The sequence below is a fragment of the Stegodyphus dumicola genome, chromosome 5 (assembly GCF_044657685.1).
Source record: "Stegodyphus dumicola isolate Sdum_Otavi_A_Nest chromosome 5, ASM4465768v1".
Classification (NCBI taxonomy): Eukaryota; Metazoa; Arthropoda; class Arachnida; order Araneae; family Eresidae; genus Stegodyphus; species Stegodyphus dumicola.
In genome coordinates this window covers 72,594,173-72,612,581 of record NC_140772.1, presented here as the reverse complement: position 1 = coordinate 72,612,581, position 18,409 = coordinate 72,594,173, and the positions used below count along the sequence as shown (strand labels likewise).

At 33.9% G+C, this 18,409-nt stretch overlaps 1 protein-coding gene across 1 annotated transcript in view; it reads right to left on the bottom strand.

The window, feature by feature from the left end:
- The window catches only part of LOC118196967 (cellular tumor antigen p53-like), a 63,362-nt gene that overhangs the window by 22,617 nt on the left and 22,336 nt on the right, over positions 1-18,409 (bottom strand). Inside the window, exons 8-9 of the mRNA XM_085816762.1 lie at positions 16,034-16,149; positions 15,484-15,588 (exon numbers count right to left, since the gene is read on the bottom strand). Coding sequence (XP_085672888.1) covers positions 15,490-15,588; positions 16,034-16,149 — 215 coding nt within the window. The 3' untranslated portion in view covers positions 15,484-15,489. The remainder of the gene's footprint in view (positions 1-15,483; positions 15,589-16,033; positions 16,150-18,409) is intronic.

Here is an 18,409-nt window from a genome sequence, read left to right as displayed (position 1 = left end):
AGTAAAAATTTGTTCTCAAGACTTTACGAGGCACTGTAAACGATAAAAAAGGAAAATATTTGAAAATTCAATGATTTGCAGTGGCAGTAAGGTAAAAAATGGTAATATTTAAACTGTTCTAAAGGTTACCAATAGGGTGTTTCACAAAAACGGTTTATGAAAACACGAACACATCACAGCCACTTACAAATAACTTCTGTCAAAACTGAAAATTCTACACTCAAAATTTACTTTGAATTCAGGAAAAGAAACATTAGGGGTTTCGAAATGAAGGTACTCATGTAAACTTTCCGGAATGAAATGTACAGTATTTCAGGAAATATTCATTTAACTTCTAACTTGTTCGTAATTTTGTTAAATCATATGTAATGAGCGTATGTGAGACACGAAAATGCATTCGTATGCGAAAAAATAACAAACATTTAACTATCTGACAATGAATCAAATTTCATTTGAAATGTAATGGCATGAAAAGTAGTACAATATATCTGTATGGAAAATCTTGATGATAATTTCTGGTGTGTTTTTTTCGAATAAAAAAAATAGTTAAAGGCTCCTAGGTTAGTAATGAACTACTAAATTCGTTCAATTTTCATCGAAAACGCCGTAAGAAGTTCTCCGTACTGGTAAAATATTACTTAAATTCTCTAGCTTTGTGACTTCCCTCAGACATTGGCAAGACCAACGGCTGTCTGGTCAATACAAGATAACTATGTGTTTAATAGGTTACTTCAAAGCTATGAAAGAAATAACAGTTGGGTAAAATTATGGACATTTTCAAGAAACAAATGTTCTCTTATGTCCTTTTGTTATTATATTTATGAACAAAATGCAAAAATTTAGTAAATACATAGATAAATCTCAGGAAAAAATGGTAAATTAACATGAAATGTTTACTTAAAGTCTATGTAAAGTTGGTGATCGTAATACATTTGAAAAATAGTTCATATACAGTGCATTAAAATTTTGCACCCCATCTATGAATTCATGAAATTCAGCCCAAAAAGTCATTTATCACGTTCGCTTGCTTGCAGTATATTCTCTTGTCGTTTTAATCTTTTTGCTTTTGAGTTGTAGTATTTCTGAATTTGAAGCTTTAAAACACAAAATCACTCTGATTTATCAACTTAGGTCTGAATGTAAAGTACAGTCAACCAAAATGGAAGATTTTAGCATAAGTAAATGTACTACAGACAAAATAAAATTAAAAATTCATCATTATTTTTCATGCTCTGTTCATGAAACTAGTCCTGACTTAAACCATTCGGAACATTTTCAGAAAAAATATTCGTTTCTTGTTCATGTTTTTGCATACTCAGATACTAATTTTGTTTGAAATATGGGATATTCTTATTTCCTTTTATATTTCACTGTTAAAGTCTGGCTTGGGAAAATTGTTTTCCTTGGAAATGGCATACTTGTCCTATATGTCTGTGACTGTTCTAATAAATTACAGTACTAACAAGTGTGAATAAAATCCCTAGTTATACAGGAATTATCTTGAATGTTTCCTTAATCTGAAATGCAAAATGTAACCCATGTGCAAAAATAGAGCAAGTTTATCTTAAAAAAGTTCTCCACGAATACATCTTTTTCTCGGTCCTTACATGCTTTTGTGTATTTTTCACTCAAGTTCATTGTGTACCTTTCTTTCATATAATTTGTGAAGTATTCCTCTTTGAATACTAACATTTGAATTTGTTTAACTGATTTTAAAGTACATGTATATTTTGGTCAATGCGTGGGGAAATGAGGAACTGTGGCCCTGAGTGTTCTAAGCATTCCATACTGCATTTTTCTTAAGAGTACAGCTCAGTTAAAAGAGAAATGTGTTTCGTACTTTGTGAAAATTTTATTTACTTATTATGTGTCATGCTCATGATAAATAAAGATGTTATGCATGTGCGCAGGACTGCGTGGCTCCAATGTTTAATTAAAATAATGCTTTTCAAAAAAGTGTGGTCTTTCTTATATTAGAAATGCGTTAAAATTTTTAAAGTTGGTGACTATAGTAGATCATTATATGGACTTTCTGTCATTATTACCTATTTTGTATAATTATTTGTGTGTAATTTTATTTATTATCTATGAGAAGTTAAATGTCAGTCAAAAAAAAAAAGCTGTAAAAGTTCATTAGTAAGCAATGTTAGTTTGAAATTTCTATCTTAAAATTATTTGTGTTAGGTCTTTTATGTTAATTACTATGTTAGATCATTATTTGGAACTCTACTCAGTATTTCGTGTAATGTATCATAACTATGTAGGAGTCATTTGTCAGGTATGATAAATTAAATTTCGTTCTCAAAAGGCTGTAAGAGTTCAGTGCTAAATAAATTATTGACAATGGGAAATATGAGTATTTTTCAGTTAAGTTACAATGAATACGTTAAAAATATTCCAAGTTAACAAATTTTTATATTCCAAATTGGGAAAAAGGCGATAAAGTTTCATTTCCATGGCTGAATATTAATTCCATGTGTATTATAGACTTTAAGTTCTCCTTCACAAAATGTGATTATAATTCAAATTTAAAATAATTCATTACAATGTGGATATTCTTCTCTGTAGTTAAAATATAATTCAATCTTCTGTACCTTGTTAAGAGAGTTAGGCTGTGATAAGTTCAAATAGAGTAGTGTTTATAAAGTTCTGCGGTAAATGGTGGAATCATATTAAAAATCCGAGTGACGTTTTCACATGAAGGAAAAATCAAGGTTCAGTGTATGTTTGGTGATTTAAGTAGGATGTGTGCAAGAAAATACAAGATATTTTCGTAAAATATTTCAAAGAGTTAGCAAAATTTGTGTTAGTAGTATAAATGAATCTTACTGAATGAAAGGGAGTGTTCTGAATATAGTATATGTATAAATATCTGTAGAGTAAAATAAGAAAAAATGAAGTACTATTGGTATGTATCTAAACTTAACTGGGTAGAAATGCTCCTTGCATTGGTTTGAGTGGGCTGAGTTTGAGTACCATGAAAATTTATTGCTCCTTGTAAGATTTGTTTTAAAGTTAGTAAGTCTTACAATAAAGAAACATGTGTAAGTCTGTATTTATTGTGGGAAAAAGGAATCAGAAATACAGCATGAATATGTTTTATAAGTTAAATATAAGGGTAAATGTGTAAATGGAAAGTGTAAAAATTACATTTGTCAGACATAGTTTGGTGAATCCTTTGAATAAAAGTAAGACGTGTAAAAGGGAATCAACAAAGTTTTGTATAGTTGGCCAAAAAAGTTAATACAGGCATTAATAGTTAGTACAATGCATTAGAAGGAAAAGTTCTGAGTATCTCCAACTTAGTAGTAAAAAAAGTAAGAAATGTAGTATTCCAATTAAACTATATAGAAAGAGCATTGTGTATATTGGCTTAATGTTACAGAAAATATTATCTAGTGAAGTTATATGCATGTAAATTCCAGCTTAAAATTTCAAAGACACAGAAATGTAGGTAAGTTTACTTTTGGAGAAATGGAAATGTAACATCGTATTGTATTTAAAACAAGGGAAAAAAGTTAAGGGTAAAATAAAAATGTAACAAAAAAACATTTGTGTAAACAAAAAACTCAAAAAAAAATTAAAATTATGAAACTAAATATTACTTTTGTAAAAAAAATTAAGTTAAAAATGTAGTAACAACTTTTTTTAAAATAAAAAGCGGAAAGGAAAATTAAATTTGGAAAAATAAATATTTCTTTTGTAAAACCAAAAAAAAGTTTAAACAAAAAATTAAAATAAAGTAAAGTAAAAATACGAAAAGGAATAAATTTTGGGAAAAAAAAAAACTTTTGCAAAATAAAAAGGTGAAAATGAAAAATTCAATTCGTAAATAAAAATATTACTTTTGTAAAACGAAAAAGAAAGTTAAACAAAAAATTAAAATAAAGTAAAAATACAAAAAGGAAAAAATTTTGGAAAAAAAAAAAAAAAAAAACTTTTGCAAAATAAAAAAGTGAAAAGGAAAAATTCAATTCGTAAAAATAAATATTACTTTTGTAAAACCAAAAAGAAAATTAAATATAAAAAAAAAAATAAACTTTGCAAGATAAAAAGTAAAAAGAAAATTTAAATTCACTTTTGTTGAAGTTAAAAATAAAATTTATGTTTGGGAAAGGGAAAAAAATAAAATAAAAATTAATAAATTAACTAATAACTTAAAAAGTAAGAATGAGATGAAAATTGAAAACAATTAAAAATATCTTAATAATAAAAAAAATTAAACCGTGGGAAAATCTTACATTTAAAACAGCAATGAATAAAGTAATGATTAAGAAGCCAAAAGAAATCCTAGCCGTCGTGTAAAAACAAATGTGTGACGCGGTTTTCATGTCAAAGCGCATGCGCAGACTTTCAGCCTTATGTCATCAATGGTGCAAAAACTGAAAGGGACAAAGAGAGTTTCAAATAACAAGTCTGATAAGAGGACAGGGTAGCCGAGCGGTAAAGCGCTAGACTCCCATCCCAGAGATAGCGAGTTCGAATCCCAGCGGTGGAGTTACTTTTAAAATTCAGGGAAAATAATATTCATTTCCACAAAAAATCATTAAAGGTAATTAATTAAATAATGACATACTAAATAATTAAGATACTTATTAAAAAGAGTAAATAAAAATTTAATGACATACAAAATAGTATTAAAAATTAATCAAATAACAAAATAATATTAATCACATGTCAAATAATTAAAAATAATTAATTAAAAGTGATGTCATTCCAAACACGTAGTTCAAGAGTTCGTTGCCACAAAACCTAAAAAATAGTGTCGATGCCACAAAAAATAAAAACTTTGAGACATAAAATCGTTGCCACAGAATCAAAACGAAACTTTGAGGATGTCATTCCGTCTACGTCATTCCTTCCATCTACGTCATTTCCGGTTGTCACGTGATTCAAGATGGCGGCGACCACGCCCCTTTTCTGTGACGTCACTTCCGTAGCACGGTTACCTCCGGTTACTACTCACGTCCCATAATTTTAGATACTCAATTACATTTTAAATAATGACGAGTAGCTAGCAGAGACTGAGCGGCAAGCTATCAGCACGCAGGCGAAAGAGAGAGAGACTACGCAGTTGTTATTGTCGGTGGCTTTGCAAATGCGGTCAAGAGCAAGAGACTGACGTTAATTACGGAAGGGGAAAGTAAACGGCTGTGTCAGGGATCATAACAGAAGATATATTTTAAAAGAAAAGTGTTTTTAGGTCTCATTCAGTATCAGTATATCAGGAATATAATCGCGCGCTGGAGATAAATTTTTTTTTTTTTCGCACAGTGTTGCCATTGCTCGCTTTGAAATCGCTGAGTTTGTTAATCAAAAATTCATTAAATAACTTCGAGCTTTCAGATGCCAATATTCTATGGAAGATTACTTACGTTATTCAAATTTTGATGGCTCTAGGTACCGTCGTTTTATCATAAGCGAGAAACATACATACATTCATGCAGACTCTTCATTATTTAATTTCTTTAAATATAATACAGGGCGATAATATTTGGTGGTAACAATTTGAAAAGTGTTTCGCTGTTTATAGTTTTCAACGCAAAATGCCAAAATGAAATTAATAATCCTTCCGAGCAAATTGCCCCTTTGGACTAATAATGTATTCTAAGAGCGATGGGCTGATGCCTAGCAGTAAGGGTTTGGAATCAAAAATATATTTCGCAGAACCATTATATTACTTGCAAGTATTTCATCAACTGATATCGTTAAATTTTGAAATTTCATATAAACTAGAAAAGAGATATAAAAATTAGGAAATATTTTATTTTTAAATAAACATTCAATTTATGTGTAAATAGCAGCAAATATTTCACTCAGTTGTGGCAAAACTGTAATTTCAATGGGGGGAAAACTAGGAAATTCCACTGGTTAAGTAATGGAAAATCGAGGAATTTTTGAGATCGAGGAGCAAAACGCTTTTTTCTGGAAAAGAGGGGGGGTCTATACAGAAACGAAGCAATAACACAGATAACTAGCATATAACTAAATAAAGTATTATACATTTTTTTAAATTACAAATTTACATTTATGCATACAAAAGCATTAAAGTCAATATTACTGTTTAATTTCAAGGTATTTTTAGACATTATGTTGTACATAAAATGGCTTTTCTTCGTAAATCGTCGGCACTGATACGAAATGAAGGACGATTTATACTATATCTCAATTTCCTGGCCTGTAAGATGCGCAGTGATTTATCAGGTTCAAACTTGGGAAAAATACTTAGACAGAAAAGGATTAAGTACCTATTTTAATGATAACACTTTATACAACGAAAACGGAACTGTTGCATTAAAAAATTAGCAAATACATCAGCGTTTCTTAGAATCCCAGAAATTCGTCATCTCTGTTGCTAAAATCATAGTTATTTTCACTTAGGTTGTCACTATAACTAGATTTGCCACTTTCCTAAAACACAATGCTATCCTTATTTCCACCTAGTGCACTGCTATTTTCACACTTAAAAAGTCTTTTAAAAAAGATTTATTGTAGGATAAAATTGGATAAAAGAATAAATGTATTTTTCAGTATTAACTTCATTCTGAAGAATTTTCTGCAGTCTAGTTTGCGTTATTTTATTCATAAGTCTCAAATTAAAAACAATTTAATGTTTATATGTCATTAGAAAATTTATCAGGTTCAGCGTTTCTCCTTACTTGTTTTGGGAACATTCAAGAACCTGACTCGGAACCGGGAGCTTACTAAAGCTATGTTCAATAAATGTGGGAAGTAGACAAGATACACAGGAAGGGTATACGAAACCCTTTATTTTTCCCTCTTTACAATGATTTCCGTACTTCGGAATACAGAGACCAACCACTTGTGGTCTGAACGTAAGAATATAAAAATATTAACTAAACTCTAACTTAACTTTGGAATAATAAACAAGGGCCTACGTGGAAGATTGGCCGTATATTAACAGGAAGCCGTATGTAGTACAGAGAACTGTTAACACTACAATACGTTTAAAATTATCAAGAGGATTAAACCTCTGGCCTGGAAGGCAACCAGCAACCGAGTAAAAACTGCTAAGGCAAGCGGCCTGCTTCTACTAACTCCTTCCTCTCTCTCGCTTGGCAAAAAGCCACAACTTAAGCACTTGGCGTTCGCCAGACAAATTTGCATAAATAAGTTAACGCTTTTAATTCTGGCCGGAAGTAGAAAATAAGAAGTGATAGTAAAGATTTAAAATAAAATAAACGTTAGTAAAACTTAAGATCCTTACATACTTCCCGCCAGAGTTAATTAGTTTGAAACTGAGGTCTAAAACGACCTTGTTGAAAACTTTTAGCTCTAGAATCTAGCGCGAGGCCAATCTTTTACAAACATTTCTCACTAGAAACTAGAAATTAGAAAAAAAAAAAAAAAAAAAAAAAAAAAAAGAATGTTTTTACATTATCAGCTCCATGGACAATTACTTTTCATCTGTACTGCATCTAAACAGGAGCTTTTAGTTGAAATCTGGTTCCTTCCAGAGATCTGGAAGGAAAACTAGTTTAATGAAATGTTACACAATTAAATGGCAAGTCACATGAATATTTATATTTCTCTTAACATTCTTATTTCATTCATGACTTTATTTTAATTCTCTCTCCCCGTGCTTTCTGACATGTGTTGTAAAAGAAAACACCAAACACGAATGTTTTTATGTACAAGTGTTCAACACTGCCGCCTACAATCAAAACACTAACGTGTTAAAATTCAACATAACAAGACCTCGTAACACACCTTATCTTCAGCTCTAAACCCTGAGGTACTATTCTGAAAGTGGCTAACTCTGAAGTGTAGCGTCAGAGAGCCTAACTACATTCATTCAACCTTTAACACGTATTCACAACAATTTGGCCTTTCTACAGTCACACAAATAAGTTTAAAATTTTTGGCATTACTTTCACTTTTACCATATCACAGTATTTCTTAACATTTAAAATAACAGTTCACATTGTGTATAAGAACATATTAACATGCCGTTAATTTTACGCAATTTAAAACATACATTAGTAGTACATTGTTAACTTCTATTCTTTTCCAAGCAAGTGCCAATTCTTCTACATTGAAATACTACATTTCAAAAGTCTTTCAGACTAAAACTTCTTTCTTGCCAGAATGTTTTTAAATAAAATTTATACAATAACTTTTACAATATTCAAGTATTTACACATTCCTATTATACATCAACTTAAGTTTTACTCGCGAGTAATTGAAAAACATAATACCAAAATAGGTAACAACTCATTTCTCGCCTTTTTGGCGATAAAGGTAGACCTCACATGAGGTAAAACGTCTTGAAATCTGCCACTTGCAGTAAGAATGAAAGATTAACTTAAGTTTGCAAAGTAACATAAAGTTTTACTTATCTTTATGATATTCGGACATTCTTTTCTCTGCCCAGTCCTGGAAGGTAGCGAAGATTCTAGTCTGATTTATCTTCCTTCTTTTGCGGGCTCGCCCTTCAGTTCCTTCCTCTAGGAGCTTTCTTTTCCCTCCAGTTCGGTCACCCTTGAAAACCTTCTTTTTTGCCTCTGCCTGTGGTCTTGGCCGTTTGATGGCCGCTGGTCTTGGCGAAACCGGGACACTTCTCTCTCGTTCCTGCTTGGATCTCGTTGCTGGCCGTTCAAATTTTCCTTGTATCTTTTCCTTCGCCGCTGGTGGTCCTTCCGCAATTCGGCGACATTTGCTGCGGAGAGTCCTGTCCGATGAGTAGATCTTCCGTTTGGGAGCCGGGTTATATTTGCCGTTATTTCTCCTGGCTCTCTTTGCATTCGTCGTACTTCTCCCTTCTTCATTCTGGGGGTGGTCGTGCACTCTCTTTTCTGGTCGGTGGAACGGCTTCTCTTTCTTGTTACCTTCAATTTTCCAAAGGGGAAACCTTCTTTTCAATTGCTCCTGCCTCCTAATGGCTTGTCCTTGTGCTTGTCGTTGCTTCACCTCTGGAGCTTGTGCCTGCAGTGCCTGCCGTGCCGGATCCTGCAAAAGATCTTTAAATATTTGCATTTTATTACGGTCATAGTATGGTTTTATTTGGTCAATGTTTGCGGAGCATGTTTCACCATTCCTGGCTTTTAACACCACTACAGCGTGAGTTATTTTTTCTATGACATATGGTCCTTCAAATCGTGGAAAAAATTTGGCGGTTTTATCTTCTGGTGCTGAAGAAAGTGAATGCTTAATTTTTAATACTTCATCTCCTATTTTTTAAGTTACTCCCCGTCGTTTCATATCATAATAGAGCTGCTGTTTTATTGTGCTACTTCAGTGTTCTTTTTTGCTCCTTTAATTAATTTTTCTATATCACCCATTTTAAATTCTGGGGCTCTTTGTTGAACATAAAATAATTTATCTAACGGCGTTATAATCTTTCTGCCTAAAAATAACTCAGCAGGAGTTTTGCCCGTTGTATCATGTTTTGCGGTCCTAAGGGCGAAAGCAAATTCATTGACATAGTTATCCCAGCTTTTATGAAAATTTTTAACATAACTACGGATAATTTTCACTATATTTCTATTGACCCGTTCCGCTATATTTGATTGCGGCCGATACGGGACCATTTTTAAATGATGTATGCCCAGTTTTTGGCACATGTCTTCAAATATATTACTTACAAATTGAGGACCATTATCCGATATAACTTTTAGGGGCGCCCCGTATTTTAAAATATATTTATTTAAAATAGAATCAGTAACTAATTTCGCGGAGGCTCGTTTTAAGGGAACAATTTCGGTCCACTTACTAATATGATCAACCATAACAAGGAGATACCGACTTTTATTTAACTGACTTTTTGGGAAAGGGCCCAATAAATCGATGCCAATTATTTCATTTGGAAAATCGGATTTAATACTATTTAGAAACCCGGCCGGGCGGAAATTAATATAATTAACTGCTTGACATGTTGGGCAGGACCGGACGTATGCCCTTGTTAACTTTTGCAGTTCAGGAAAATAGACTGCCTCGCGTACGCGTTCGATAGTTTTTCGAATACCAGCATGAGAAGCTAAAGGGCTGTCATGTAACTCCTGCAGGATATTTAAATTAAGACTAACTGGGATAACAGGTCGAAATTCGTTGTTGGAATTTGTAGTTTTTGTATAAAATAATAGACCATCTATTAGTTCGTAATGGGCCGCCCTATTTCTTATCGCCACAATATCTTGGTGGCTAAAATTTTCAGGATCCTTTAAATACTCATAAATGTTTCCAAACTCAGGATCCTTACCCAGTTCGGTTATTATAGTTTCTCGGGAATTTATTGTACATGCTGTGAGCATTGCCACCTTTACAGTATTACCTTCTTCATCTATTTTTATTCTGGATAGGGCATCTGCTACGATATTTTCCTTTCCGGGGGTATGCCTTTTTCCTTTTTAATTTTAACAATGGTTCAGCAATAGCTGCAAAATCTTTTATAAAGGACCTATAATATGAACAAAGTCCTAGAAAAGAAGAGAGCTTCTTCGCCGTATTTGGCGGCGGATACTTTTGCACAGCGATTATTTTTCATTCGTCTGTCTCGATTCCTTTCTGAGATATTTTGTAACCCAAGTATTTTAATTCAGGGGCTGCAAATTTGCACTTTTCGGCATTAACTTTTAGACCGGCCTCATTTAATAATGAAAACACCTGTCTTAAATCCTGTACATGTTGGTCCAGATTATCACTAGTAATAATGATATCGTCTAAATAGATAAATGTGGACTTCCAAGAACAGGCCTTAGCACAATGTCCATACATCGCTGAAATGTTGCCGGTGCCCCTGAAAGGCCAAACGGCATACGCAGGAATGCATAAGTGCCAGACTTGGTTATAAAAGCAGTCTTAGGCACGTCCTCCGGTCTAACACCTATTTGAAAATAACCAGTCGTTAAGTCTAAAGTCGTCATGTATCTGGTAGACATTATGTTCCTTAGAATTTCTTCAATAATAGGTAACGGATATACCGGATATTTAGTTATGGAGTTTAATTTACGATAGTCAATCGCGAAACGCCACCTTTTTGGATGTGTTAATGGAAAGTCATTGTTTTTCTTACATAAAACCACCGGGCTAGCATAACTACTTGAGATGGGCGTTATGATCTTTTTACGTAACATATCGCTAATGTGCCATTCTATAATTTTTTCTTTATTCTTATCATACCGGTATGCTTTGTGGCGAACTGGCATTGAATCTCCGGTGTCGATACTATGGTTAGTAACTTGAGTAAATCCTGGCATATCACTAAATAACGAAGCAAATTCACTTACCACTTGTCGGATTCTTTGTTGCTCTTCCTTAGGCAGGTGGTCAAGGTTTAACATTGGGGGTTCCGTTTTTTCTTCTCGAACTGGTTTCATCGTCAGCTTAAGGGACGCTTCATTAAAATCCCGCGTTGCTTCTGCCTCTGAAAGAAAATCTATCCCTAAGATAATATGTGCTTGCAGATTCTTTACTATAAAAAACATAACCTTTACTTGTTCGTCCTTGATACGGACGTATAGCGGTAATTTACCTATGCACTTGCATCTTTCACCTTGCGCAGCTAACACTGACGTATTATCCGAATTATATATGCGGTATTTCCGAAAATACTTCCTAAAAAAATCTTCTGCCACACAGGAACACTGCGCGCCTGTATCCAGGAGTGCGGTGGCTGGGATGTTATTCACCAACACTTCAATCTTCGGAAGAGTCAAATTTTTCACCATTACTGTATTTAACTTGAAGGAAGAGGGGTTTTCTTGGCCTTCGGATTTCCGCACCCTCCCGTCAGCAGAAATCCGGTTTAGTTTAAATCTTTTTTTCTTTCCATGCTTTCCTTCTTTTTTCCACTGGCCCTGAGACTTTTTTCCTGGATTGCTATTGAACTGTCGACGTTCGCCGGCTGTTTTTGGATGCTCGGGTTTCCTTGCCCTCTGATTCGCTTTGCTTCCGTAGCCGTGTGCTTGACTTTGCTGCGGTCTTGGCTCACCAAATTGGTTTCGTTGTTGATATTGGCGTCTTCTTTCAACGTCCACCGTTCTTCTACTTTCAAACTGGATTGCTAGCTCAAATAACTTTTCCAGTGTAGTCGGATTCCTTAATTCAATAAAGTCTTGTACTTGGAGAAGTAACCTCGGCAAAATCACTTGAATTATCTCAGGATCCGGACGGTTTCCATACAAGAGTTTGAAGACGTGAATTTTTCTTAAAATAAAGCTTGAGAGATTTTCTATTCGTTTCTGGTATATGCTGAAAAGTTCCGTTTCTAATTTTGCACAATCCCTTACGACAGGGAAGGCTTTTACTAAGGCAGTCTTGAAATTTTCGTAAGTATAGGTGGGACTTCCCGCTTGACCCAAGAGACTTCTGCCTATGCATTTGAACCAATTAAGCGCTGCCCACCAGCGGCCGAGCGGTAAAGTTGCTGAACACTGGTAGTTCGGTCTGAGGTTCGAATCCCGCGAACGGGCTGGCTGCATGGGTGTTTTCGTGGTTTTCCCCATGTGTAACGTGTATACGAGCCAGTTTCCCTTAGAAAGTCCTCCACGAAGGCATCCCTCCCCTTAGGCAGATAGCCCTAGTGTGCTTTGCCATAATTAAATACACACACACACACACACACACAATTAAGCGCTTCGCCCCTCAAAGCACTAGTAGCTAAGGTGACTTTCTGGAACTCGTGCACGGGATACATCATGAAGTGGTCCTCCAATTTTTCCAAAAAACTGGTTACCGGTGAGTTTCCATTAAATGTTGCTTCTGGTTTCATCGAAACGCGCATGGTCTGGTCGATGTAACCAAATCCTTCCAGGGCGGCAGCTGGCATTTCTGGATTCTGAGCCGCTTCTGCAGGCAGCACAGGTTTTTCTTGAAACTCGGCCATGGTTATTCTTCTTCGTGGGGCGCCACTATCAGGTTCAGCGTTTCTCCTTACTTGCTTTGGGAACATTCAAGAACCTGACTCGGAACAGGGAGCTTTCTAAAGCTATGTTCAATAAATGTGGGAAATAGACAAGGAAGGGTATACGAAACCCTTTATTTTTCCCTCTTTACAATGATTTCCGTACTTCGGAATACAGAGACCAACCACTTGTGGTCTGAACGTAAGAATATAAAAATATTAACTAAACTCTAACTTAACTTTGGAATAATAAACAAGGGCCTACGTGGAAGATTGGCCGTATATTAACAGGAAGCCGTATGTAGTACAGAGAACTGTTAACACTACAATACGTTTAAAATTATCAAGAGGATTAAACCTCTGGCCTGGAAGGCAACCAGCAACCGAGTAAAAACTGCTAAGGCAAGCGGCCTGCTTCTACTAACTCCTTCCTTTCTCTCGCTTGGCAAAAAGCCACAACTTAAGTACTTGGCGTTCGCCAGACAAATTTGCATAAATAAGTTAAAGCTTTTAATTCTGGCCGGAAGTAGAAAATAAGAAGTGATAGTAAAGATTTAAATTAAAATAAACGTTAGTAAAATATAAGATCCTTACAAATTAACCAAAAAGTAGCGACCATAATGTAAATGAAAAACAGTCCTTAGACGTGAAAAGGTTCAAGGCCATTTGTTTTAAGACTATTTTCTCAGATACTCAGCTACTTCGCATATATGTAATATAGCATTCAAAATGAAAAATTCAATATTTACTACAAATTCATTGATGTAACAAATATCTGTCTTTCTACTCTTACTTTAAAAAAAAAAGATGTTATTTGCCTTACAGTTTATAGTTCAATAATACAGTTTCATTGTACAAAATTGCATTCATTCGAAGAATTCAATTTGTATTTTCTTCTGTATAAAAACTATATGTAGAGAAGTTAGATGTTTAAACGACCCCCACATTTTCTCAAGACCACGAGCAAGATTATCCTCTCCTTTTCAGCCCCCCATGAAAAAAGGGGTTTTAAATTTACAACCTGACCGCATATAGAGTGCTTTCGTTGTTGTTGTGTCCATATTACATGGAACAAAGGTTGCCAGAGCCTACTCCAAAGAGAGATTGGACTTCTATTTTTCACCCCCAATTTTGAGGAAGAGCACCCCGGGAGGGGACGGGGGTTTCCCACCCCTCTCCCACCAATCCACACGAGAGGACTTTCTGCTCGCCGCATATTTAGAGTGCCGCCATACCGCATCAACACTATACATTTACAAACATCCATGTCTTACCCGGGTTCTTTGGTACCGTAGTAGGCTCCCCTAAACACTATACCGTCTGGGCGACTGGCTATGCAGTTAGTAGCTGTTTAAACAAGATAGGTGCACAAAGTACAGCTAATCTGTGATTGGTTAACATTAGGTTTTAGTTCCATTTTTCAAGCAGCGTTATGTAATTTGGAACAGCGATCGTCAACCCTTAGAACTTCATGGATAATTACATATATTATTTTATATTTGGGGAAGACCACTAATATGAATTAAAAAAAAACTTAATCAGACCTTAAAAACAACATATTAATACCCAAAAACAATATTCAACCTTCCAACATGTAATTCTAATTTTCATTTGTTAATATAATTTCCGGAACATTTGGTGTTCAGCAGCATGCCTTTATGGGAAATTCAGGCTACATCCCTGATTATGAGTAACAATTAAAATACTATTAACATCTCACTGATACACACATTTCGTTCAAATTGAAAACTTATGTGAAAAGTACAAAAATCGTACCTTCTTGTACAGAAAGCTTCACATTTCCTTATCACTGAAAAGGAACTTCACGAAAAGCAAGAACAACCCGGCAAATTCAAAGCAATATCAATAAAATGAAAGTGCTATGCCGCCAATTTTTAATTATTGTAAACATAATAATCATCGCTTACTCAGCAATGCCGAAATCTATCAACAGAGAAAGCAAACACGGAAACGTCCAGTGATGCAATTATAAACAAGAATGCAGATGGTTCTCGTAAAAATCCATCAAGTTGCCTATTAACACGGAGAAAAACTGTTATTAACGACTACAATAGCATATGTCTGTAATTCAAAAGGAAAGAGAATATCAGTTCGCGCTATTATTGATAACTGTAGCGTATCCATGGATGCCAACTCTCACTTTCACATGTCGCTAGATCCACCTGCAAAAGTAGCTGAAAAGTCGCTAAATTTAGAAGGAATTTTGCTAAAAGTAGTAGCTAAAATTTAATACATATTCCATAACAGGTGTTGCTACTCGTAATTTTTTTAACTGAATCTTCATAAAAGTATAAATAATGTCCCAATTTTTCTGCGGACCATCAAAAAATATTCACGGACCACCGGTTGGCGACCGTTGATTTGGAATGATCTCGAATTTGGAAGAAAGGATGAACTTAAGGGGAGAGCAACAAATTAAAATGTTAATTTTGAGATCGCCAGTTGCTCTTAAAGCAGCTATAGTATTTTGTTTTATCTTACATACATCTAGCTATGTTTGAAGATAGCTGTGATTACAAATGAGAAATGTAAAAAAATAAAATAAAATAAAAATAAAAGTTTAACGCTTTAGTTGTTTAAAATAAGCTAGTACTACTTACCGAAAATTAAGTTTTTTTTATGAAAGGTGTGTTTCTTAACATCCCGTAAATCTCATAGTAGGTTTTCATCTGTTGCAGAAATGAGAAACATCCATAATCTTTTACCTATAAGAAAAAATAATTTGTAAAAACATTATTAAAAAATAAGTATAATTTTCTGTTACTTAACCTAATGCTTTTATAAATATTTCGAATTTCTGTATGGAATTGAAAAATAATAGAAATATCCTTTCAAACCTTGGAAACGCAATTTATTTCAAATTGAATGGTTTTAAAATTGATTTTATACAACATGAAATAATAACCTAATACATGTTAAATATGGAATTTGAACTGAAAGAAATATGCATTTAGAAATTAAAAAGGTAGGTAGGTTTCACAACATAGTTTAAAAAGAGATCATAAATTTAAAAATTATTATTATTATTATTATTATTATTATTATTTTGTAAGTCACATATGTACCACTGTCCATGAACTAGAAAAGGAAGAAACACTAATTGTTTACACAAAAACTTACGAAAGTATCTTCTTGTTATTCTATACTTACAGTTATAGTATATAAACCATCTTTTTTAGGAGACATTTCAGGTTCATCTGACGGAGAATATGTGACAGGAATTTCGTCTGAATATGTGATAGGAGCAAATGTTTCAGATAAAGTTCCTGGAAAAGAAAGAGACTTTGAGAAAGTAAACATATACCGTTTGTCTTTACCGCAAAATCCAAACATATTTTTCCCGATTATCAAACAAATTTTGGTTCGCATTCGTGTGAGCCATAAATAATAACAAAGATAAATTAATAAATGACAAATTTTTGCACAATTAATCCAGATTTTACTCTCGCTTTTTTGGATGTTGAAATACATTTGCATCAGGCTGCAAAAAACTATATTTCGGTCTAAAATATATCTGATTTTATTGATGGAAGTGTATTATTTTTCACACTTTACACTACTTTTTTTTATACTTTTCATGAAATCCTCAGCGCATATGTTCTTAAATTTTCATGAAATGGCGAAATGAGCTTCTCCTTGGGAAATCGAAAACTCGAGCCATTCAAGAAAATTTTTGAGATCTGCGGATAAATAGGATAACAGCAAGGCATCAGCATTTTACATAACTGCTGAAATATCACACAGAGGAGATCAGAACTTGGAATTAGGCACTCAGAAGGCATACAGAAGTTTAAGAAAGTATTTGTTAAATAAATGAAATAAGTTCACAAAATATGTATATAGTGACTGAAAATAGTGGGTGTGTGGGTGCAATATTCTTAAAAGTTGAATTATTTATTTCATTGTATAAAACTGATTACATGTTATAGTCACTAAATAAAAATTTTCATGATTTCTGCCTAAAATGAGTGAGTTATCAGGCAGAAAAAAGGTCTAACATTACAAAGGGAAGAAGTAATAATTAATACAAAGTTACGCAGATCTGTGCGAATATAGTGAATCAGTAGCTTTCAAATTAATAAAAGGCTGTAGGAAAGGAACTTGAAATTCAGCGGCCTATGGAAAGCATCTTTCAGAAAAGAAGCAAGAAACAGAATAGCGCATAGAAAAGACTGCTTACTGTGAAGTTACATAAACATGTATCCTCATGATACACTCTGATGAACACTAACTCAGCGTTACCGCTTCTTTCTTCTTGTAAATATTCGTTTGTTGGTTGGTTTACTTGATTATGGCAAAGCACTCGAGGGTTATCTTCCTAAGAGAAGGGATACTTTCATGAAGGACGTACTAAGGAAAACTGGCAAGTATAGATATGGGGAAAGCCAGGAAAACGGCCATGCAGCCAGGCCGTTCGCCGAGATTCAAACTCCGGACCAAAGAGTTTAAACACCTCAAAAGGTTCTGGTTTGAGATTATCGATGAAGAGATAGCAGATGTTGAAGAAAACGAAGTTAAGGTCAAAGTTCTGAAAGAGGACAAGAGGGCAAGTCTATCAGCAAAAACGCGCTAGCTTGATAAACGCTGAAGTTTTCGCGGCCCCAAAAACTGTAAAAAAGATTTATCAAGACCAATTGCAGAAAAGTGGAAAGAAGCTATGCAAAAAGGAGACACTTCCTTAATGAGAGACACACCCTAAGGAGATAACCGACCTACCAGAAAAACGAAAAGTCGCTGGCTGCAAATAGGTATTCCGAATAAAAAGTTCGCGATAATTTCATACGCACATTGCTTGCATGAGCAATCCAATATAATCTGAAGATACGGATGTTCAGTCATATCATACAGCTTATTAGAATATTCAAACAGCTTATAAGAATATTCAAACAGCTTAGTAGAATACTCAAACAGCTTATTAGAATGGGAAAATTGATGAAGAAATTTCCATGTCCCAATATTTTATATATGTTCCAATATATATTTCGTAACATGCGAAGGTAAAGTCTGTAAGATCAAAAGGTCAGTCTATGGACTTAAGCAAGCAAGTCAGATGTAGAATATAAAACTAGATGAAACTTTTCGAAATCTTAAATTTAAATAATTAACGTCTGGTATCTGCATTTATGTACAGAAAAGAATAGATGACTATATCATAATTGCCGTTTATGTAGATAATATTGTTAATTCTACGTAAAAGAGAATCTTCTTCCACATTAAGAAAACTCTCAGCAAAATGTTATACTTGGGTAAAATACAAGTGTTAGGCAAAATGGAAATGTATAAATTAACCAGATTCAGTAAAAATTCCTTACATTTTAATGTTAAGAAAATTAATTCATTAGCAAAAGAATTCATGACAGGCAAAAATCTAAGCCTATATCAAGACCCTAACATTAAAGAATGCGAATCTTGAAACTTCCCCAAAGGAAAAGGAGGTGTAGACGAAGGCAAATACCAGTTTTTAATCCGATCTTTAATCTGTTTAGCTGTATCTATCTGATAAATTATTGCAGCTAAATAATAATT